General features: G+C 39.1%; 2 protein-coding genes across 7 annotated transcripts in view; one reads left to right on the forward strand and one right to left on the reverse strand.

Moving 5' to 3' along the window:
- Positions 1–20099, forward strand: part of gulp1a (GULP PTB domain containing engulfment adaptor 1a) — a 171278-nt gene extending 151179 nt beyond the window's left edge. For 5 of the 6 annotated variants that reach the window (XM_029703043.1, XM_029703045.1, XM_029703044.1 and 2 more), the window contains 10 exons: positions 8761–8822; positions 10449–10520; positions 11978–12076; positions 12218–12355; positions 12603–12719; positions 12895–12981; positions 13129–13356; positions 14847–14988; positions 15229–15323; positions 19026–20099. In XM_029703043.1, the coding sequence (XP_029558903.1) occupies positions 8761–8822; positions 10449–10520; positions 11978–12076; positions 12218–12355; positions 12603–12719; positions 12895–12981; positions 13129–13356; positions 14847–14988; positions 15229–15323; positions 19026–19097 (1112 nt within the window). In that variant the 3' untranslated portion in view covers positions 19098–20099. The remainder of the gene's footprint in view (positions 1–8760; positions 8823–10448; positions 10521–11977; positions 12077–12217; positions 12356–12602; positions 12720–12894; positions 12982–13128; positions 13357–14846; positions 14989–15228; positions 15324–19025) is intronic. The other variant, XM_029703046.1, reaches the window with a different exon arrangement.
- Positions 20100–20731: 632 nt separating this feature from the next.
- Positions 20732–25155, reverse strand: part of col5a2a (collagen, type V, alpha 2a) — a 65809-nt gene continuing 61385 nt past the window's right edge. The window contains exons 49-53 of the mRNA XM_029703040.1: positions 24967–25074; positions 24497–24797; positions 24083–24264; positions 23414–23656; positions 20732–22413 (exon numbers count right to left, since the gene is read on the reverse strand). Of these exons, the coding sequence (XP_029558900.1) occupies positions 22267–22413; positions 23414–23656; positions 24083–24264; positions 24497–24797; positions 24967–25074 (981 nt within the window). The 3' untranslated portion in view covers positions 20732–22266. The remainder of the gene's footprint in view (positions 22414–23413; positions 23657–24082; positions 24265–24496; positions 24798–24966; positions 25075–25155) is intronic.

The following is a 25155-nucleotide window of genomic DNA, read 5'->3' on the forward strand; positions in this document are numbered from 1 at the left end:
TTTGAAAAACATATTCTCATGAACCATAAGTCCAAATAACACCAATTCGGTATGTAGGCCCACGGTACATCTCTTAACTTCAGTTGAGAAAAGCTAAGGAATTGGTTAAGAGATGGCTGAGTTATTGTTTAATCAGGAAATCAGATTTTACGTGGCCATTTAAATCCTTTGTAAATTGACTCCATAATGGCCTATCAACTTGAAACATTTAGGGTCATCAAAGACATTACCATGATGAACCATGTTAAGTTTGGCATTAATATTTTTAAATGTAAGGAACTATTAACAGTTCACTTTTTTGACTATGTAAACCTAATGCTTAAAATAATCATATTAAATCTTCTCATGGACTAATAGTCAGATTCACTCCAAATTTGGTCTTTGGACTCATCACAAAAGTCCCTAAAGAGTTGATAACGTTGATGCATTTGAAGATGATGCTAAAATGCTAGAATATGCAAAAAATACTTCAATTTTCTTCTCATGAAGAATTGCACCTAATGAAAGATAGTTCCTACACAATAGAGTGCTTGCTTTGTTATCCAACTGATCTTGTGTCCTTTCTGTCATCCTGTGAACCCCATTCATTGCTGCTCGCAGCTATATTTTCAAATAATATTTTGAAATACCTGGGTTAAATGCAGGGGAGTGTATTTGAATCAGGCTATTTGAGTATTTTCAAATACAATGTACTCTCCAAGGTTATTTCCAAATACATTAAAATACCTGAATACTTACTTCGAATTTACAGTGCCTTCGGAAAGTATTCAGACCCCTTGACATTTCCCACATTTTTTTACATTACAGCCTTATTCTAAAATAGATTTTTCTCATCAATCTACACACAATAGCCCATAATGACAAAGTAAAACAGGTTTTTAGACATTTTTGCTAATTTATGTAAAATAAACTGAAATATCACATTTACATAAGTATTCAGACCCTTTACTCAGTACTTTGTTGATGCATCTTTTGTAGCGATTACAGCATCAAGTCTTCTTGGGTATGATGGTACAAGCTTGGCACACCTGTATTGGGGAGTTTCTTCCATTCTTCTCTGCAGATCCTCTAAAGCTCTGTCAGGTTGGATGGGGAGCATTATTGCACAGCTATTTTCAGGTCTCTCCAGAGATGTCAAATGAAATCAAAGTTTATTTGTCACGTGCGCCGAATACAACAGGTGTAGACCTTACAGTGAAATGCTTACTTACAGGCTCTAACCAATATTGCGAAAAAAAAAGGTGTGTGTGTGTGTGTGTGTGTGTGTGTGTGTGTGTGTGTGTATAGGTAAGTAAAGAAATAAAACAACAATAAAAAGACATTTGAAAATAACAGTAGCAAGGCTATATACGGACACCGGTTAGTCAGGCTTATTGAGGTAGTATGTGCATGTAGGTATGGTTAAAGTGACTATGCATATATGATGAACAGAGCGTAGCAGTAGCGTAAAAGAGGGGTTGGGGGGGGCACACAATGCAAATAGTCCGGGTAACCATTTGGTTACCTGTATAGGAGTCTTATGGCTTGGGGATAAAAACTGTTGAGAAGCCTTTTTGTCCTAGACTTGGCACTCCGGTACCGCTTGCCATGCGGTAGTAGAGAGAACAATCTATGACTGGGGTGGCTGGGGTCTTTGACAATTTTTTGGGCCTTCCTCTGACACCCCCTGGTGTAGAGGTCCTGGATGGCAGGCAGGCACCTTTTGAGGATCTCAGGACCCATGCCAAAACTTTTTAGTTTCCTGAGGGGGAATAGGCTTTGTCGTGCCCTCTTCACGACTGTCTTGATGTGTTTGGACCATTCTAGTTTGTTGTTTATGTGGACACCAAGGAACTTGAAGCTCTCAACCTGCTCAACCTGCTCCACTACAGATGTTCAAGTCTGGGCTCTGGCTGGGCCACTCAAGGACATTCAGAAACTTGTCCCGAAGCCACTCATGTGTTGTTTTGGCTTTGTGCCTCGGGTTGTTGTCCTGCTGGAAAGTGAACCTTCACCCCAGTCTGAGGTCCTGAGCGCTCTGGAGCAGGTTTTTATCAAGGATCTCTCTGTACTTTGCTCCATTCATCTTTGCCTCCATCCTGACTAGTCTCCCAGTCCCCGCTGCTGAAAAACATTCCCACAGCATGATGCTGCCACCACCATGCTTCACCGTAGGGATGGTCCTCCAGACGTGATGCTTGGCATTCAGGCCAAAGAGTTCAATCTTGGTTTCATCAGACTAGAAAATCTTGTTTCTCATGGTCTGAGAGTCTTTAGGTGCCTTTTGGCAAACTCCAAAAGGCTGTCATGTGCCTTTTACTGAGGAGTGGCCACTCTACCATAAACGCCTGATTGGTGGAGTGCTGCAGAGATGGTTGTGTTGCAGATATTTTTTGCTACCCTTCCCCAGATTTGTGCCTTTTTTAAAATATTTTTTGCTTCATCATTATGGAGTATTGTGTGTAGATTGCTGATATGTTTTTAAAAACAAAATCAAATTTAGAATAAGGCTGTAATATATCGAAATGTGTGAAATGTCAAGGGATCTGAATACTTTCCGAAGGCACTGTATGTGAAAATATTTGAAGTAGTATTTGAACCCAGGCCTGGTGTCAATACAAGCAATTCCCACTTTTCAGACTGCGTTAAAATGAGGTTGTTTTAACTCATTGTATAATGCAGTATGTGTATGTATGAAAGACACCAAATTATCAAAGTAGTGCATGTGATTCATCAAACACATTGCAAGTGTTTTCAACGCTACTGTATGTGCGTTTTTCTTTTAATCCTACATCTTTGACCTTACCAGAATCAAATGGTAGGTTTGAATTTGCTATCCTCAAATAATAATAATGAAGTATGCAGATATCCCTTTAAACGGCATAAGCCACATGTGGCTAACCCGGTCATGCTAACCTTAACCTTTAAGCTAATGAGGTGCAAATTGAAATAATACACACATCTCTATGTCCACCAGCAACAATTTTCAGGGTATGATTCTATCATCCATGCAAAGATTTCCTAAGACTTTGCAACTGTAAACTCAACAGGTAAAAATATACTTGTGTCTCCAAGTGAAACGGGCTATCCTGTAGTCACCAGGGGCCCGTGGCACAGAGACACTTTTGTATCTGATGATGACAGAGAAATAATTGGGTACAAATCTCTCTCGTCAATTTCTTTCCGGACTTGTGCATCCAATTACCAGTCGCTGAACATTGAACGACAAGACTGCTGTGATTTAGAGATAAATGAAAGCAAGAGGATGTTTGGAATCACAAAGGGACCATAGTACATGTCTGGCTGCACAGTTATGTCCCGTTATGAAGCATTGTGTTCAACTGACCAAATGATTATGCTTATCAAACTATTTGATGTTTTTGTCATTGTAATACTAGTATCATTCTGGTACAGGTTTGGTTGACAATCTGGAGGTTGTCATTGGTAACAACATGGGGGCCTTTATTTCTGTGTTTTGTTGAGTTGATCATATCTAGCAAGTGCTGCCATGAGGGGTTTTGATCATTTTTATCACCTATGTTTATTCCTGATGCCCGGAGACATGACTGGGTGGTCTTGTGATGATGTTGGATTCAGCTTTCCTTGAGGAAGATGATCATGGAGAGTTGGAGACTTACAGAGCAGTAATAAAATGGAAAGTACTGTACAGTCTTGGAAAAGTGTACAACAAAAGATAGGCTTTGGTGTATGTTGATGTTGTGCATAAGCACGCACTCACACACACACACATTTCCATTTTCCAGGAAGGAAAATAATGTACATAGGCTAACTCAGAAATAGCTAAGATTTCAGTTCACAATTTGTTTTATTCAGCGTTGATACTGTGAGTGGGGCAGTTTTGATCCTGATTCCATGTGCTATTCCACTTCTGAATTGGAATTGACTTCAGTCCTTGTAACAATGGGCTTTCCATATAATGAATATAATGTCAAAATTATTCATGGTGCTCAGAGAATGACCTCCTTTGAAACAAGGGTCACATTATACTTATTAAAATATGTCAGTTTGACTTCCCCAGAGAGGCATCATAAGTGTTTGGATTGGCCAGGAAATATATGTTTATGTAATCATCAATGCCTTGGGAGTAAGACATCAGGGCAGTCCACCAGATTGTTTTATATCCATTGAATGACAAGAAGGGGAGGATTAGAAACAAATTAAATGTGAGATTGTGTACACTCGCAACAATATGGGGGCATACTGTATATCCACTACTATTTCCCTTGATTTGTCATTTGGAGATCAACAGATGTGAAAAATGTGTTGCAGTGGTTACGAGGCTTTTCAATTTCACTGGACCACCTTGGCAGTTAGTATCCAGACAAACTGTAAACCAAAGTATCAGAGGTGCTAAACCATTTGAGCTTAGCTTAACTCCTCTGACCAGCAGACAAATGAGGCAGCTGGACAAGTAATATAGGGAGCTATGCCTTTTAAAAATTATTGACAACTATTATATGCTCGCATTTTTATGGGGATGGAAGAGTGATTGTACTAAATGTGTTTGTGGCCTGTTAAGTCCCATTTTATTTGGAATGCCATTCATCCCAGAGATGACAAGTATACCTGTAGATAAATGTCAGAGGTCATCTATAAAATTATTATATATATTTTTTCAACAGAGCTGTTCCCTATAAACCATTTGGGTCATTCATTATACAGCTACTGTCTTTTCAAAAGCTGCTTTTTCTTTGACAGGGAAATTATTAATGAGCATCTCTCTGGAAATGGTTCCCTCAAAGGGCACTGCCTTAATGTCATTGTGACACTTGTGAATGTTACCTAGCCTATGACATTTCCCTTAGCTTTAGATGTGAACCACTGCTCTTTGTCCTAGCACTACACAGTTGATTCAAATAAATAACTTCATCATTAAGTTATGATTATTTAAATAGGGCAAAAACCAAAATGTGCAGGGGGGGGGGGGGTCATGAAGGAAACCCTGCAATAGCTGAGCAAAGCAGCAATGCAAGCAGTGGTTCACATCTAAAGCTAAGGGAAATGTCATAGGCTAGGTAACATTTGTAAGTGTTACACTGACATTAAGGCAGTGGGAACCATTTCCAGAAAGGAGAGATGCTCATTAATAATTTCCCTGTCAAAGAAAAAAAAGGTGGGGGGGGGGGGGGCAGGACCGAGTTTGGGGAAACCCTGAGCAAACGGACTTGACTAAGGGTTTGCAAACCCAGCAAACTCATTGTCAGTCTTGACTCGATAGAATGCAGTGGTGAATTACTGTTTCCTGCATTGAACAACCTTATCGAAGCAATTGTGCTGCAATCACTGTACCTATACAGTGTATGCTAATTAGGTTTAAGCTTACAAGGTTTAGAGGGCTTTGTCTTGATTGAGCAAAGCAAAGTTGTGCTCTTCTCACTCTGAACTTTGAGTCATCCTCTGGAAGGATGATGATGAGTAACCTTTGGGATAATGGAAGGCTTTACTCTTGTAGCTTCAACAAACAACATACGTTGAAAATGTCTAAATATGATTCAAATGGCCTTGAGGTCAGTGCAACATAAATATGAAACCATTATCGACTGTTGAGACAAAATTCTTAGTATCTTCATTACCCTCAAGGTGAGGATGGTTGGAAATCTAAGTGCAAAAGGAACACAAGGACGGTCTCCACTCTGAGTCCGATTCACTGGCAAGTACGCTCCCCTCATTGTATTGCATTGTTGGAGGAGGTCCATTGTATTTTATTTTACCTTAATGTTTAACCATTTGTATCTGTCCGCTCCATTTAATTAAAACGGATATCTAGAGGCTTTAAATACTGCTGGAGGTATTTTAGACTTCAGTCCCCCGGAGCGTACTGATCGATCCAGCTGAACTCTAAACGAGACAAATGGGAGATTAATTGGACATTGTTTTGCTGTATGAGCCGAGTGCTGGCAATGGCTAGCCTGGCCCATGAGCGATGCATTGCTGCCGTCCCAGATAACATTACCTGTGTAATTCATTAAAGTGAATATATATAGAGGGGAGATAATGAGCTCAGGCTTGGGCTTCGTCTGTCTGGAACTCCAGAAGGCTTTACTACTAACTGTAGTTCTGAAAATGCACTTGTTTTAAGTTCACACAAAGCACTAGCTTTGATGTACTATTATTGTTTGATTACTTTCAAATACTTTGAAATATGCTTGATTTGAGCGGGTCTGGAGTGCCAGATGGGCAGGGTTTGTACTATTTGGACAATTACAGTGGTGTCGTTGTGCCGGGCAAGCTCAGTAAAGCACATCTAAAATATTTGAAAGAAAACAGATACTATTTTAATCCAGCTCTGTATTACTGTATCATCTCTTTACTTGTGTGGTGCTGTATAGGCAGTCAAGCTAGCTGCATGAATATGCTCAGTTAGTTTTTTTTGTAGGAATGAAGCATTGAGATGCATCATCCCCTGTAGTCTCCATCAGGCACCTCTTTTGACATGACATGTAAACTTAAAGCTGTCACTGTTTCAGAATGTCCAGGACACACACGCCACATGAAACGGACCTTCAGACTCTCAGACGCATCCTCTCATGCCCACAGCGCTTTATTTCCCCCATCAACTTGTTTCCCCCCGGTGCCAATCCAGTCTGCCTTTTGCAGTTTTATATGAAGTGGGCATGAGAGGTGGGGACGCCTCAATTAATCAAGACTGGGTGCTGACGCATAGAAAAAGTGTCTTGGCTTCCTGCCTTCTCTGCTGCAGTGACTTCTGGACCTGCCCCAAATCATCATAGTTCGAATTTACAGTGACTTGGGGGGGGAAGGGAGTGTTCGGTTCGGTTATAAAAAAATGATCACGGTTTTCGATTTCGGTTTCAATTTAAAAAAATAATTACAACATTAAATGCATTATGAAATCATTACAGTAAAAAGATTTTTAGAGCTTTTCAGCCCAAAATAGTGAACATTCAATTGACACAAAACATTGAAAACATTCCACTGTCTCTGTCAGGTTCACATTGGGTAAACATCAATAGAAAAAGAGGAAGTTACTATAAAATAATAAAATATTTCAGTTGTGTATATTACTTAGTTTTTATTTGACAACTTTATTCTTTTTTATATTTTTTGGTCATCTCATCTCTGCTCAGGCAGTAACAGCTTGTCAGCAGACAACCATCTAACGTTATCTCTGTGCTCCTAATACCATCTTTGGGTCATCCTACGTAGCTAGTATGCTGCAGAGCTGTCTTACAAAATAATTTTACTAGTTCTTCAAAATACATATGGCATACTTTGAAGACTGCTTATTACCAACTACCAATCGGGTAGAGCAACTTCATTGTTGTGTTGTGTACGTTCCTCTCCCATGTGGTCTGTGTGTCGCTATCAGTCTCTGTCCAATCAGGGAAGAACAGGCACAATGGATTATGGTCATTGTAGTTAATTGCCACATTTCTGTGCAGAACTAGCTTGAACATTTCCCTAATGAAAACTACAACTCCCTTCAGCCCACCGACCTACATACCTCTTGTCTTAATTTATCTTGTGAATTATTTGATTTCTCTCTAGAGACACAGCGCATTGAGCTCACATAAGAATGAACTAAATGAAATTCAAGTAATTAAACCGACTTTGGTCAATTAGTTCCCCAGAAACTTTGGTTAATCGCTCAGCACTACCCTGAGGCACTACCAGGAGATTGATCTCACTCATTCACTCTTTGATGATAAGTAGTATGGTGGTTATGGATAGAGCTAGTGCTGTGTCACTGCTTAGCAGATGGGTCAGCTGTGTTGGTCAGAGATGTTGTGGCTATGGTATAGGTACTTTAATTCACATCATTGGCTTGTTGGGAAAGGTTCTATCTAAATGACCAGGCCTCCACAGGTTTAATGCTGTTCAAGGCCACTCGCAGGTATAATTGTTTTGCACTTCATTCAGACATACAGCCCCTCCAGAAAGTATTCACACCCCTTACAGCCTGAATTAGGATTAAATTGAGATTTCTTTTCACTGGCCTACACACAATACCCCATAATGTCAAAGTGGAATTATGTTTTATTTTGACAAATTAATAAAAAATTTAAAGCTGAAATGTCTTGAGTCAATAAGAATTCAACACCTTTGTTATGGCAAGCCTAAATAAGTTCAGGTGTATAAATTTGCTTAACAAATCACATAATAAGTTGCAAGGATTCACTCTATGTGCAATAATGGTGTTTAACATGATTTTGAATGACTACCTCATCGCTGTACCCCACACATACAATTATATGTGAGGTCCCTCAGTTGAGCAGTGATATTTAAAACACAGATTCAACCACACAGACCAGGGAGGTTGTCCATTGCCTCACAAACAAGAGCACCTATTGGTAGGTCAGACATAAAAAAGCAGACATTGATTATCCCTTTGAGCATGGTGAAGTTATTAATTACACTTTGGATGGTGTATCAATACACCCAGTCGCTACAAAGATACAGATGTACTTCCTAACTCAGTTCCTGGAGAGATTTAGATTTTGTAGCTTCAGAGGCTCAGTTATGAATAATCGTCTTAAATAATTTAATTCTTCGACTGCCTTTACAATGTAATTCCCATAACTTTAAGTTGGCCGTAGCTGTTTCCAAGGATGGTTAAAGTTAAATTTCTTTATGTTGGATTTGTCTTAGATTCTCTTGATTCGTTATTTATATATATATATATATATATATAAAAACATAAAGAACTTTGATTTATATCAGTTTAAAAGATGAATGACTTTAAACACATTTGTTGTATTTTTAAGTGACACGAGACCCAACTGTGACGTCTCTTTTCAGATAAATCCTGGATGCACACTCCAGAAGCTCTGGCAAAGCATTACATACCCTACAATGCCAAGGTACGTATCATGACCTCCCTTTCCAAAGCAATCAAGATCATGTTCCCTCACAGGTTTTGGAAGTTAGATGAAAAATACTTTTCACCTTTCACTGATTCAGATTGATGTTCAGCATACCACCATGCATACCTATTTACAGGTCTCACACCTAACCAAGGCTTTGAAAAAGTCATGTTTACTTGGGAATAGTTCTCTGAATGTTTTCTGTTAAACATAGTTTTCACTTTGTCAAAAAATAAAACCCTTTCAATATGAAGCTATTGAGTTTTTCCCTAGCTCTGAACAAGGTGTCTGCTTCACACTACAGTCAAAGAGTACAAACACACACAGGCAGCCTAGAAAAACTTCCTGACTGACTGCAAAGTAAACACAACAGTAGACTTTGACTGGAAACCCACAGACCGTTACAAAACAACTGATTTGTTTAGTCTTCTCTGTCTGTTATGCTGCACACATCTTAAAGGTAAACTCCCGGGAAGAGAGTCTCCCATCTTAAGGTGTTTTCTGCTCTACTTCACCCAAAGACTCCCCTCATGTTGGAGGCAGAGCGCCTGTCAGTGAACATCCAGCAGCTCCCGAAATGTCTTATTGAAGTGAACCGAAAAAAGGCTAAAGTAGGAAGTCCAAACTGACACATCTGCTGCCGCTCAAGACTGGAACAGCAGAGAGGAGAGCAAACCTAACATCAGGCAGTGGATGGGAGTGAGGTGCAGCAGGGAACAGTACCTGTGCCAATAACCTTCCCACGGTGATGGATCACCAAAGGCTGGGCTTAGACAGTGGAACAGCCTCTACAGTCCAGCAGAACAGAATGCATAGGTTGGGAACGAGACTCACTACATCCCATGTAGCGTATCTGTCATTTGCTGCATCCACTTGCAGAACCCGGCTGAGCTCATATGTGTCCTTGAGTGCGGACAGCATTTGTCACGGCGGTGCAAATGCTGACACCATTTGAATACAGGCCCATCTGTCTTTCCGCTCTATTGATAGGAGGGTGAAGTGTCGTTTTTGGCATCGTTTGCCCAGATTTTTGGCATTGTTTGCCCATTGTGTACTCACTGTGTGTTCTGTATTGGAATTAAATCATGAAGGTAGTAAGTGGATAGAGTGTCAGAGACCAGTATACAGTATGGGCTGAACCACTGATGTCCATGTCTTGAATTTTTAAACAATTGTTGCATCTTATTATGTTGATGAATGAAGAATCTTAGGAGACCTTAAATCGTTGTATTATTTGATATTACTCCCATGTCATGTTGAAACAACCTGGTGCCATTACATTGGGAAACGCTAACGGGGAGAGTACAGAGTCTCCTTACTAAACCAGGCAAGCCATATTGAGAACAACTGTTTCTGTGGACAGATGGAGTTTAGGTCTGAAGGTCATTGGCTCCATCTGTTGGATAGCAGCAGTAGTGCTGCCCTTTTGGGGGGGAGTGGCGAGATTCCTGCAAACCCCTCCTATAATCTGAAGCCTTTTTTTCTCTCTTTCATACAATATATAGAGACATTGTAAGGCATTCATACATAATTTAACAGTCTTATCGTGCATTGTGACTTCATTCTGTATAGCTGTATGCCTGAAGTAAAGTGACACTTTATTATTTTCCCTTTTTATTCTAGTTTCTTGGAAACACAGAAGTTGATCAACCGAAAGGCACAGAGATTGTTAAAGATGCAGTTAGAAAGTTAAAGGTAAGTTAGCGATACACTTTCTTCCCCTTGGAAACCTGAATTAAAGCTGTATTACATCACTTTTTCATCTAGGGGGGCTGGTAAGTATATAGACGGTCCCCGAAATTGGACCTCATTGGACAGAAAAGTGCACTCCAGGGCGGGCCTCTCTACGCCCACCAGCAACAGCTTAGAAGTTTAGGTCAGTTTTTATTTCCACACGTTGATACACTAAAACTCAGGATTTTGTGGTTAACTGTAATCAGATAAATGTAACCATACTGTACATTCTAGCCAGAATCACATAAATGTAACCATACTGCACATTCTAGCCAGAATTCAAGGTATACTAATAGCAACTATCTTCCAAGTTAAACCTTCATTTTGAGGTCTGAGGTTGTGAGAAGGAGCATGTAGCATGTTGTAGCCAGGAATTTACAAAAGCATGAATCATAATTACTTACTAGTCTACTAAAATAGACCGCTACTTATAGCTAACCTCATTTTCGTAATATTTAGAAATATAGTTTCCCCCAGCTAGAGTTCAGCCAGCTTTGCTGCCACCGTTCTCCTTTGCTCTGCCTCGTTCTGCTCTCAGCATGCCAGCTAATCTGCTGTTTTCTTCTGTAATAATTTCAATTGTGTGACCATTCAATGGGAAACTTACTTTCATACCCATCCACCCTTCTATTACTTCGAGGTATTGAACACTTTGCTGTCAGGCTGTTCAGTGAATGGGTCATGATAGTTGAGTCATCATTGGCCATATCTTTGACCATTGGTCAATGCCAGACCCAATCGGTACAGCACACTCCAATTCACCTTGCCCCATCTCTCTTTTGATTCTTTCCTTTCTTTCTTTGTGTGCTTCTCCCTTTATTTTCTGAACCTTACCTTAACACCACTGCCAATGGATCTCAAGTGTGGAGTTCAGGTCAGACCAAGGTAAGATCATTGAATGCAGTCTTATTTTGGGGATTCTGCCTCTTGGTCTGTTGAACTCTACACTTGAAAGACTGTGATTATAGTATTTGTCTTCTTCTTTTTTCACTCTCTCTCAGTTGTCTCCATATGTAAATGAAAGTGCTTTTGTCATACGGCCGTAATCAGTCTAACTTGGTTATAGGGTTTTCTGGACAGGTGAAAGCGTTTTATAGCATGAATGATCAGTCAGATTCATGTACTCAGAAAATGAGTGTGAAAGAAAGCTCTGATTGCGCAATTTACGTTTGTCCTAATTCAAATTCGTATTGCACTGTGTTGGAAGAATGCAATTTTCTAATTTACTTTGGATATCCTTTTTTGGTAAATGGGGCTGGTTATCGTTGTTTTATGATATCATGTTGATATCATGACTTTCACCACTTTCAATAATTGACTACACTTCAGAATGAGCTAGGGCAAGTTGGACTACCATGACCATCAGACTGTAGCTTTGATAAGTGAATTCTAATGTTTCTACTCTCCCCTCTCCGCAGTTTCAAAGGCATATCAAGAAGTCAGAGGGACAGAAGACCCCGAAAGTGGAATTGCAAATATCCATTTATGGAGTAAAGATCTTAGATCCCAAGACAAAAGTATGTCCACATGACATGGATACTTTTAATAAGTGCTTCAAGTTTTTTTTTAATGCATATTATGGAAGCATTCGAGTGAAGGGCTATCAATGAGGTATTGTTGTCTTAAACCGAAGCGTTTGTGTTTCTTTTTATTTTCAGGATGTCCAATATAACTGCCAGTTGCATAGGATATCCTTCTGTGCAGATGACAAGACGGATAAAAGGATATTCACCTTCATCTGTAAAGACTCAGAGTCAAACAAACACCTCTGCTACGTGTTTGACAGCGAGAAATGTGTAAGAAATACAAACTTTGAGAGTTAACAACTTGAGTTCATGTTCCGCGCTATCTGTATGGATCCGGCTATATGCGACAATCACTAGTAAATTATAAAGATAATGACCTAAAATGAAGAATTGTTTCTGGTGAATAATCGATGCAAATGTAGAATTATGTTCAGAACAATTGTTCCTATGCAGTTCGAAATAGCATTTTATAAGAAGTTTTGTACAAAAACTCATGGATGATGCTGTTGTCTTCCAGGCAGAGGAGATAACACTCACTATTGGCCAGGCATTCGACTTGGCCTACAAGAAGTTCCTTGAGTCTGGTGGAAAAGATGTGGAGACACGGAAACAGATAGGAACCTTACAGAAAAGAGTACGATTCATCTGTTGGACAAGTGTGATATGGGAGAGACTGTTCCTTCTTATGGGATAGGGATTGGTTATACACTACACCCCCATTCAATAATATTGATGATAACAGATGATATCTGTATTGAAGATAGGTAGCTATAGATCCATTCCAAATCAAGCATCCTTCTTTTTCACAGATTCAAGAACTGGAAACTGAAAATTCTGAGCTAAAGAAGCAGCTTTTGGATCTGGAGGAGCAGTTGATGATTGCTCCTGTACCACCAGTAAGAACTGCATGGACATCCCTTCCGGTCTTTAGACTTCCCTAAGTAACCCATAATACCCCAAATAAGATGTTTGTCATGTTCTGTGTGAACTAACTAGCCACTTTCAGTCTTCCACTAAATGTTCTGCATGAAATCTCTTCACAGCTGCTGCACATAAACTCTACTAACGAGGCCTACATGCTCTCAAGGCCCTCCTCGCTCTTCTGGTGTCATAATCTGACGTCCTTCTCGTGTCTTGAGATCTCCTCGGTCACACTCACCCCTATGAGCTCGCCAGAGTCCAACCTCTCGGCAGGGCTACTAACCCCTCCTCCGGCTAAATCTGCTCTCCTTCCAAAGACTGCCGACGGATGCAGCGTCCCCCGACCTCGCGTACTGTACAACTACCTTTCTCCTCCTGCCTTTTATTTAGTTCTTAATTTGTTTTTTGTTTTCTTGATTTTGTTTATTTCTTTTCTTATTAACAATAGTTAATTTTAACTCGTATACACTGAGTGTACAAAACATTAGGAACAATTGCTATTTTCATGACATAGACTGACCAGGTGAATCCAGGTGAAATCTATAATCCTTTTTGATATCATTTGTTAAATCCACTTCAATTAGTGTAGATGAAGGGGGAGAGACAGGTTAAAGAAGGATTTTAAGCCTTGAGACAATAATGAGACATGGATTGTGTATGTGTGCCATTCAGAGGGTGAATGGGGAAGGTAAAATATTTAAGTGCCTTTGAACGGGGTATGGTAGTAGGTGCCAGGCGCACCGGTTTGAGTGTGTCAAGAACTGCAACGCTGCTGGGCTTTACACGCTCAACAGTTTCCCATGTGTATCAAGAATGGTCCACCATCCAAAGGACATCCAGCCAACTTGACACAACTGTGGGAAGCATTGGAGTCAACATGGGCCAGGATCCCTGTGGAATGCTTTCAACACCTTGTAGAGTTCATGCCCCAATGAATTGAGGCTATTCTGAGGGCAAAAGGGGGTGCAACTCAATATTAGGAAGGTGTTCCTAATGTTTTGTATGCTCAGTGTATATTGTAGAGTAGACATCAACTTCTAAGTCTTATCTCAATAAGTTAGATTTTATGTCACTGTAGTTCTAATATATCTTCATAACTCTGACTTTAGAATATACAATGAGCTTCAAAAGTATTGGGACAGTCACACATTTTTGTTTTGGCTCTGTACTCCAATACTTTGGATTTGAAATGGGACAATGACTAGAGTTTCAGCTTTAATTTGAAGGTATTTTCATCCATAATGGGTGAACCGTTTAGAAATTACAGGACTTTTTGTACATAGTCCCTCCATATTAGGAGATCAAAAGTATTGGTACAAATTCACTTATATGTATTAAAGTTATAAAAAGTGAAGTATTTGGTCCTATATTCATAGCATACAATGACTACATCAAGCTTGGGGCTCTACACAGTTTTTGGATGCATTTGCTGTTTGTTTTGGTTGTGTTTCAGATTATTTTGTGCCCAATAGAAATGAATGATAATTAATGTATTGTGTCATTTTGGAGTCACTTTTATTGTGAATATGAATAGAATATGTTTCTAAATACTTGTACATTAATGTGGATGCTACCATGATTACGGATAATCCTGAATAAATCGTGAATAATGATGAGTGAGAAAGTTACTGACGCACAAATATCATAATACCCCCCAAAAAATACTAACCTCCTCTATTATTACAATGGTGAGAGGTTAGAGTACAGTGCTGGAGTACAGAGCCAGAACGACAAAACATTTGTCATTGTTCCCACTACTTTTGGAGCTCACTGTAGCTCAGAATAATGCTCATTTCATAAGGGACTAATTGGAATGAACCAATTCCCTCTACACTCACAGGCTGGCAGCATCTCCTTGAAACCCCAGACATCCACAGATGTTTTTGACATGGTTCCCTTCTCTGCTGTCACACCCCTGGTGCCAATACCCGCAAGCAACGGCACACCCCCTCCACCCCCTACAACATCTCCTTCAGACATGAGTGAGTACACTTCTCTGGTTGCTTTAAAGTTCCAGGATGACAGTGAGATTAAAATTAGAATTCAACCACACACAGAATAAGGGATAAAACACCGGTCGTGGTCATTAGGGAGAAAGTGTTTTGGTTACACTATGAGAACCTAAACAATGCCTACTTAGTAAATAAGTGTTACCATTGAAAGCCCGTTTAAACACTACTACGTTGTGGCATCTCAAACAGTATCTTGTCTCTCCCTTACAGGTAAAGACCTTTTTGGTGCAGCACCTTTCGATCCGTTCACCTGTGGGCAAGCTGACTTCCCCCCGGACATCCAGTCCAAGCTGGACGAGATACAGGTGACTGCATGTCTGTGAATGATCTGAAGCTATTATAAAGGTTTGGAGAGTAGACCTCCACCCTAGTAGCGGGGCCCCTACCCTCTCAAGTTGATAAAGTAGGAGGAAAACCCTTTAAAAGATTTGGTTGAGTGCTAGAGAGCTCATATTTGTTTACGCCCATTCAGCATCCCTCTTAAGCCGTAGACCCACCATTTTCTTGACATGTACAGTTGAAGTCGGAAGTTTACATACACTTAGGTTGGAGTCATTAAAACTAGTTTTTCAACCACTCCACACATTTCTTGTTAACAAACTATAGTTTTGGCAAGTCGGTTAGGACATCTACTTTGTGCATGACACAAGTAAATTTTCCAACAATTGTTTACAGACAGATTATTCCACTTATAATTCACTGTATCACAATTGTAGTGGGTCAGAAGTTCACATACAAGTTGACTGTGCCTTTAAACAGCTTGGAAAATTCCAGAAAATGATCTCATGGCTTTAGAAGCTTCTGATAGGCTAATTGCCATAATTTGAGTCAATTGGAGGGGTACCTGTGGATGTATTTCAAGGCCTACCTTCAAACTCAGTGGCTCTTTGCTTGACACCATGGGAAAATCAAAAGAAATCAGCCAAGACCTCAGAAAAAATTAATTGTAGACCTCCACAAGTCTGGTTCATCCTTGGGAGCAATTTCCAAACACCTGAATGTACCACGTTCATCTGTACAAACAATAGTACGCAAGTATAAACACCATGGGACCACGAATCTGTCATACCGCTCAGGAAGGAGACGTGTTCTGTCTCCTAGAGATGAACGTACTTTGGTGCGAAAAGTGCAAATCAATCCCAGAACAACAGCAAAGGACCTTGTGAAGATGTTGGAGGAAACAGGTACAAAAGTATCTATATCCACAGTAAAACGAGTCTTATATCGACATAACCTGAAAGGCCGCTCAGCAAGGAAGAAGCCACTGCTCCAAAACTGCCATAAAAAAGCCAGACTACGGTTTGCAACTACACATGGGGACAAAGATCGTACTTTTTGGAGGGAGGGAGGGACTGGTGCACTTCACAAAATAGATGGCATCATGAGGCAGGAACATTATGTGGATATATTAAAGCAACATCTCAAGACATCAGTCAGGAAGTTAAAGCTTGGTTGCAAATGGGTCTTCCAAATGGACAATGACCCCAAGCATACTTCCAAAGTTGTGGCAAAATGGCTTAAGGACAACAAAGTCAAGGTATTGGAGTGGCTATCACAAAGCCCTGACCTCAATCCTATAGAACATTTGTGGGCAGAACTGAAAAACTGTGTGAGAGCAAGGAGGCCTACAAACCTGACTCAGTTACACCAGCTCTGTCAGGAGGAATGGGCCAAAATTCACCTAACTTATTGTGGGAAGCTTGTGGAAGGCTACCCGAAACGTTTGACCCAAGTTAAACAATTTAAATGCAACCAACTTGCTATCAAATTCTAATTGAGTGTATGTATACTTCTGACCCACTGGGAATGTGATGAAAGAAATAAAAGCTGAAATAAATCATTCTCTCTACTATTATTCTGACATTTCACATTCTTAAAATAAATTGGTGATCCTAACTGACCTAAGACAGAGAATTTTTACTCTGATTAAATGTCAGGAATTGTGAAAAACTGAGTTTAAATGTATTTGGCTAAGGTGTATGTAAACTTCCGACTTCCACTGTAAATGTATGGCCAACCGTCAGCATGGTCAACTCCTCCATTATCTCAGCCAATCATGGCTAGCCAGGAAGGATCCTGTGTTTCTCCCTATAAAGCTCTTTCTCCTTGGCTAAACTAGGCTCATGATTTAACTTTTTTATTCATATTTACGGATCCCATACAAGTTTGTAATTAAGGCACGTGAAAGATCACGTTTTCAAGTAGGCATTTCTGCAACAACAACAAAGCGACCCAACTGTGAAGTAGGTACTAGCGTCACCTGCCCCCGTCGGGCAGGCGTGTTACATTTATCATTTTAATCTAATCCACATTCACTTCTTTATTTTCCTTATGGGATATATCAGCCATGGGATTTTAAGGCTTGAGTGGAATATCATTCTATATTTTAGCTATTTCAAAGCTATTGTTACAAATTATTAGTTGTCACCAATTGATTACAGATGCAAAGAATAATAATTGTTGTCACATCATCGATGCAAAACAACAACTGTTAGTAGTTGTTGCATGAGTATGCATGAGTAATAATATTATATTATGTTCCCTTTTATTGAATAGGCATGTTGGGCTTTTTTTTAACACATTCTGTTGCTCCACATGAATAGATCATTTTGTTAATAACTGTCATTATCATAGTTGGAGCACATCTTATCTGTAATTACAAATGCAATGTCAGTTTGAACCGCAATGCTTTTACATAAATGCCCAGTCGGCAGAGGAATTTAACTGTAAAACTGAAGCGTGGGGGTTGTTTTTATATTTCAAACTCTTTATTTTAATTGCAATTGAACTTTGGGAACCTAGCATCCAGATGCAAATTGCTATCTGCAAACCTTTACAATAACCTTTCTGCATGATTAACTCTTTGGGAATTTCATGGGATGCGACCGTAGTTCCAGTAGGAGGCAATGGTTTGCTAGCATGCTGCTAAGCATCTCTTCTTTCTTCTCCTTGCTGCCTATTTCTGTCTTAACTATCTGTTTGCATATATTTATTTCCCATTTTGCTGCAGCGTCAGAGATGGTTTGTACCTTTACACTATTTTGACCCATAAGAGCCCTTCTTGTGGCTGCCGGTACTGTGACTGTGACCTTGTCATTGTGCATGCATGTGCATGTGTTCAGTTTGACTCTGTTGTATACTCTGCATACAGTCCATCCGTAAAGTACACCCAGCAGGCTTTTTGAAACGTCACCCTTTCATAATGCTGTACACATCTATTGTATGGAGTTGAAGTTACATTTGCCTGTAAACAATGTGATTAATAGCATTAACCTTGTTTTAACTTGTATCAAGAGGATGCATGAGTTAAAAGCGGTTAGCTATGGAAGTTTTACTTTTCTCAGTCAGTCTCTTTTATTTCATCTTTCGTGTCAACAACAAAATATGAATAAATAATGAATCTGATCTAATACTGTGTTGGGTGTACTTGGCTGCAACTAGTATTATCTTTGTCCATCATTTTGCAACTGAAAATGTGTGGCAAATGTGAAATTGCTTGTCAATCCGCTTCATCATATTTGTATTACTTGTTGTCTCTGGAACATTCTAGGGTAACAAGGTCAGATTTATTCAAAGCCCTGTAGTTATTATTTTCTACAACCATAGGTCAGATAGATTCTTGTGTACTTTGTGGTTTATATATGATGTTTCAACATTTATTTAGAGGGATTTGGACCAAAGCTTCCTCAGAACTTGTCATTCCTCAGACTGCTAATGAAAAGGACTTGGGTATTCTAGATTTCATATCCCCTAACCATTATTTTGTAGACTTGGATGCATGCTATTTTGGATCAAACAAGAATAAAAACTTGGGGCCAGTATGAATCTAATGTACAGTGTCTTGGTTACAGCTCCCCAAGACTCTGCATTGTCTCTCAAGTTTGCTGACTTTGAGAAACTTTGTTATTGATTATATTGACTACCTCCGTTTGTTATCTTTCCTCCTTTAGAGCAGGTTGACATGGGATAGATTCTTTCTAACAGCCATTCTCCCCCTTGTTTTACAGGAGGGGTTCAAAATGGGACTAACCCTAGAGGGCACTGTCTTTTCTCCTGACCCACTAGACAGTCGCTGCTGATGCCGAGTAGACATGTTGCTTTTACATACTGTTAAATCATTTGTATTAAAAGTGCCAAAATTGGGTCTAAAATTCAAGATGTCAATGTTCTTCTCATCTTGAGGTTTATATGTATTTGTATTTGAATTTGGTTTTAGAATAATCAAAGGTATATTCAAATCTGATATAGAAAGCACTATTTTTGTAAGAACTCACATGGGAAGGAGTAGTTTTGAGACCTCTTGCTTGTACAGGCAATGATGGGTGTAAATAGTATGTCCAATGGTACACTCTGTGGCCAAATTTTCTTATGTGTAGAATGAGTTTTATTGAATATACACCACTTAGAACGACGCTGTTACCACATTCTTATTTGTCTGTCAGACATGACTTGCTTATCATCGAGTCACAAGACACGTAAATGTAGTCAGTCTTGTATTAACACTCATATACCACACTCTCAGCTTGCCCTTCATTTGACATATCTTCTATGTTCTTTTTACTCATATGTATCTTTAGTTAACTGTAATTAATTTATTCTGATAGTTTTGTCCGGACATCGGATTTAATAGTTGTATTGTCTTGTTAAACATTTAGGTATGTATTGCCGTTTATTTACTTTCTTATGATATATATCAGTATCCTCTTGCACCAGAAAGCACTTTTGAAAACCTTTGTCCATATACAGTACTATATACTTGTTATTTTACTTTGTATGCAATATGACTTTGCTGTTACAGTTATTAAAGAAAACATTACGGCATCAATTATCAACACTCAATCATTTTTTTATGTCATACAAGGATTAAATATTTATTTTTTGTAATTATAAAATGTTATGCATTTAAAAATGTATATATTTGATATGTGAAAGTCTGCGGGATTAAGTGATTTGGGTAACACTTTACATGAAATTTGTTACATAGTAATTTTGTAATGGTATTACTAAAGTGCTATGTAACAACATTACAATGTTACTAGTGTAATTACAGCATTACTACAGAGGTATAAATAAAGGTTAAATAAAATAAAATAGAAAGTATAAGAAAAGTGCAAATGAATATAAAGTGTTAACATGTTGGGCATTCTGAATATGTACTGGGGGTATTCAAGCATGAATCTCTACCGATGGATAAGCCTCAAGAAGAAACAAGCCTATTTGTTTTCTTGCTAGGTGGCATCACACTGACAGTAAGTAAGACCATTTTTGAGTCGCTTGTATACATACTTATAAGACTTGATGAGCATATCCATTTAGGACATTCTTTCCTTCTCTCTTGGCAGCCTCTCAGTCACACAGTTGCCACTGCAGGTAGTCTTATGAATTATGTATAAAGTATTTCATACAGTATTATGCCAGCTTGATTTGAAGCTTCTGTACCCCATCAAGTACCAAGAGCTTGGGGTGAAGAGAGTTGTTGAAGCATGAAAGACAAAGGATAGTTTCGCTTTTTGAACACTTCCATTGGTCCTAACTTGTAAGCTTTGCCCTTTTGTGTGCTTACTGAAAAAATGAATTATATAGGTATACATTGTTATAGTTGTAAGCATCAAAGGTGAGCTGCGGAAGATATTGTTCCAGCTTCCAGCAACATTCAATACTAAAGAATGACTTATAAACAAAAAACTTTGAAATGAAAACAAGCAGAACAAAATAATTTCAATATTTATTTCAGTGGATGAAACTGACTTGATTCCAGGATAGAATATCTTATTGATCTGCCTTGGAGATGGACCTATCAGCCACCAGAATATTTACAGTTTTGAAATATTTAATAAATACTATCATTATTGTAAGTTACCTCAAACAAAGAAATCAGAAAGTTGATTTAGGAAAAAAACGCAACTAAAAAGAGACATGAAGGAACAAGACAATGGGCATAATACATTTATAATTACAAAGCTAAATATATGTTCAATCCACATGTAATCTGCCTTCGGCAATATTTAATTGATCTCTGTGCAAACAAATTACTTAGTAAATGCAGTAAGGCACAGCTTTACCTAAAAAGTAGGACCTTAGCTAATTAATATGACAAAAAAAGAGCTTTGGGGATGGACAAGCTTTTTGTTTAATTTGTTGCACAGCAAAAATACATGAAGCAAATAGGCTTTCAAGGTCATCTTATTGAATGTCTCAAAAGCTGCTATAAAATAAAACTAAGAGAAAGTGACTTGAAGGGCAACATGCAGAAAAAAAAATTACTCACTTGTAGTGTTAAAATGATCATGAATTTAAAATATAACACACTCAAAGTTTTAAAATGACCACAAATTAATTTAAAAAATGAAATTCTTCTTTCACAATCACCACACACTTTTCAGGAGACACTGATTCCACCTCTATCTTTATTTTTAGCCGCAAACCCTGTCCTGTACCGTAGCTGGCAGAGGAGCACATGATCACCACTTACAGACAGCACCAAACCTGTGGCATCCCAGTTTGTGGCGTCGAGGTAGCTAACACTGAGGAATCGACAGTCTGGTTCGATCTTTAATTTGTATTCAATGGAGTCAGTACAGAGTTGATAACTTGGAAACAGACATCAGTTGTATTAAACTGTCTTTCAGTTCTGGAAAGAAAAAACAACAATGTATGCCAATGAAAGCATTTAGCTGAATTAATTTCCTCAATAGCACCATAAACGTTCATTTGACATTGAAAACACTTTATACATTTTTTTAAAACAAATTATGTAAAACAAGAGGTTAGGAAATCTAAGAGGTGGAATAAACCGTTGTAGTTATATTCTTGCAGAATGAAGCTCTCATCTTACGAACAGCAGTTAATGACTACATATTTGTTTTATGCATTCATATTTATCAAGGACTTTTGGCAGTTTTTAATCTTTGTTCCATAAAACCTAATATTGTATCAATGCACTGGATCTTTGTACCTTGGCATGAACTAAATGTAATTACAGATGAGACATGCTCATACTATATTTCTCAAGTGCAAGCAGTTTCTAAATGTTGCTTGCTCGCTCTTTATTTCTCCCAAACATTCATCTAACGTACACGGGGCAAAAACATATCGACTACGATGGGTAATGGTTGGAAAGGCACAATAAATATCTTGCTACGGGGCGAGAATAGTCCACCAGTACTTGTATGTACAAGGCTGATCGTGTCAGCTGTCAGTTCAAGAGTCTCTGGATTCTCTTCAACGCATCCCTGTTGTTGTTGGCTTTTATAGGAAGCAAACCGGCCCAATATCGATACCAAACTCCTGATTCGAACCACCGATGTCCACAGGGGCCATATCCATGATGGGTAGTCTGGCTGTTTTCTGTGTCCTGTACTCAAACACTGTCTTGCCCCATTTACCATTGGATTGCTTTAAAGAGAAAGAAATTACAAAGGATCAATTAAGATCTCAGGAAGTCACTGTTTCCAGTGAGGATCCAACCTTACCAAAAAAATATGAACAAATCACGTGAAAAAAATTGTTTTCTTCCCTCATGTGGAAACTCCCCCGCATATGAATAATTTTTTAGACTACGCTATGGATGCAAGGACTGACCATCCATCAAATCAAAATTATAGTTTTAACCATGTTTTTCGGCTATACAGTGGTTGTTTAAGTTTACTTTGCCAAATCATTCCCCTGGCCCGCATTTTGCCTTTATCGACGTGGTCACCCTAATTCCAACAGTGGAAACATTGCTACTGCAACATGTTAACACCATCTTTTCACATGTGTGGAGAATAACATTATTTCAACCCCACATGTGAATCTGTAATTTTACATGTTAAAGTGCGATTTTTAGATGTGGAGTTTTCTTACATGTGAGACTGCAAAAAAAAAGTACTTTTACATGTGCAAGTTCACATGTGAAAAACAATCACGTGGAAGATTTTCACATGTGAAAGTGTGATTTGCACATCTTTTTTTACATATGAAACAGCAAATGTGATTTTCACGAAGGTTTTTTGTGTGATTTTTACATGAAGTTTTTTCATGTGAAAATGCAGCTACACATGTGAAAGTGAGATTTTCACGTGAATGTTTTTCACATGTACTACTGCATATCCGATTTTCACATGTGAAAGTTTTTAACATGTGAAATCGCAAATTTCACATGTAAAACTGCAATTCACGTGTGAGGTGAAAGCATGTTATTCTCTTCATATATGAACAGGTCGCGTTAACATGTGAACTCTAATTTTAATACATGGGAAAAATGGTTTCACATGTGAAATTTAAGCTCAACATGTGAAAACATCTATTTCACATGTCAAACCGCAAATTTGACATGTTTTTTTTGTAAGTAAAGATTGAAATGTTTCAGGGACCAAACTTAAACTGCCACAAAACATCTATAGAAAATACTCACTCCACAACTGTCCTCCACCACGGTGTATCTGAAGCGGTTGTTTCCCTCTGCCTTGAGCTCCAGGTCATTCGACCCCTTGAGGATGACTGCTTTCTTTAGGTTCCCAGTCGCCTCATCCTTGTAGCCCACTGTGTTCTTGCAGTGGTAGGTGATGGTCTGAGAAGCCTCTTTGGAGAGCAGACGGATGAATGTCATCTGGACGGTGACCGAGTTGGCAGGTTGATCTTTGTTACCATAGGTGAACTGCAAAAACACAAAATGAGAAAACAAAAAACAGCGGCAAATGATGAAATCACTTTTCAGACACATTTCAATATGATGTTATCAGCAGTTATCGGCCATGTCGTAGTTATGTACATGTGTCACATTTACATAGCAAATATTATCTGTGATTGTCAAATGTGTGTCTATTGCTAGATTTAATCTTCAGACTTGCTTTACAAAGAAAGTATTTTTCCCCAGCAATACCGCACTACCTTATCAAATATTTTTATCCCATAATTTTAGTGGAATGCATGGAAGCAGAATTCCCACAGACTTCCGAAATTAAACCACTGAAGGGGAACATTTTGAATGCCCAGTGATCCAACAGGTCCCAGAGCAGTTTCCTTTCTAATTAGAACGCTAATCACAGTAATAAATTATTATTGTGGTGAAAAATTGTCTTACTTGTGTTCCTCTATTGATATCAGCTCCAAACCACACAGGCTTCTTCCTTGAGGTGTTCCACCATACTTTCTTAGGTATGCTGGCGGGGTTGGCCGAGATGCAGGTCTCTCCAGTCTCCATATTACAATGTACTTTGATAGCATCCTCTGAGCTTCCTTGGTTTGGATCAACCCAGTATTCACCTGGAATAGAGAAAGAGAATATTGTCCAATCTGCCCTGGTCTATCGAGTTTTACTAAAGTGATGTTTCTAATGTGATTTAGGCATCCTTAGGGGTAAAAGTGTTGCCAAAATACACACCACCCCACATCACATGAAGCAATGGCTGCATGATAAGACATGGTCTGAATACTGAAAAACTACAAAAAAAAACCTCATTGATGTACTTCCCGCCTCATGGAAACAACAACTCACCGCTTTTCTTCAGTGGGTAGCACTGCTTCAAGTCCTCACAAGTCCTTGCCGGGTGCTTCCTGCTGCCGTCTGGGCTTTTCATGCTGTCGATCTGGCTGCTGAGGGCCTTCAGAGTGGCCTGAACACCTGGGTCCAGCTGCTGAGTGGCATTGCTGTTGGGCAGAGCCTCATCCTCATTAAACTCTGGAGGAGGGGGGCCAGCATCATAGTCATGCATGCCGCCAAATAGATCATCCATGGCAGCTGTGGGGGGTCCGGGAGGCCCGGGAGGACCATTGGGACCAGGCTCTCCGGGAGGTCCCTGCAAACCAGAGAGTTATGGTAAATAGAGAGTAATTACAAGGTGTGAACAAATTAAGTGTTTTGACATTATGTGCCAAATGTTAATGACGTTGGCGCTGACTTCCCAGGAAATGTCCATATCAGTTGTCCATGCAGGTAAAACGATTTTGAAGTGGAAATTTACATGCCTCAGGTCCGATTTCGCCACTAATTCCACGGGTTCCAGGAGGTCCCATTGGTCCAGGTTGTCCGATGTACCCTTCTTTTCCTGGGGGTCCAACTGGTCCAGGGGGTCCCTATTATATCATACCATGATAAAGATCCATTATAATGAAACAAATACATTATGGTTGACAACATGGACCATCATTTAACAG

This window comes from Salmo trutta, chromosome 20, assembly GCF_901001165.1.
Source record: "Salmo trutta chromosome 20, fSalTru1.1, whole genome shotgun sequence".
NCBI lineage: Eukaryota > Metazoa > Chordata > Actinopteri > Salmoniformes > Salmonidae > Salmo > Salmo trutta.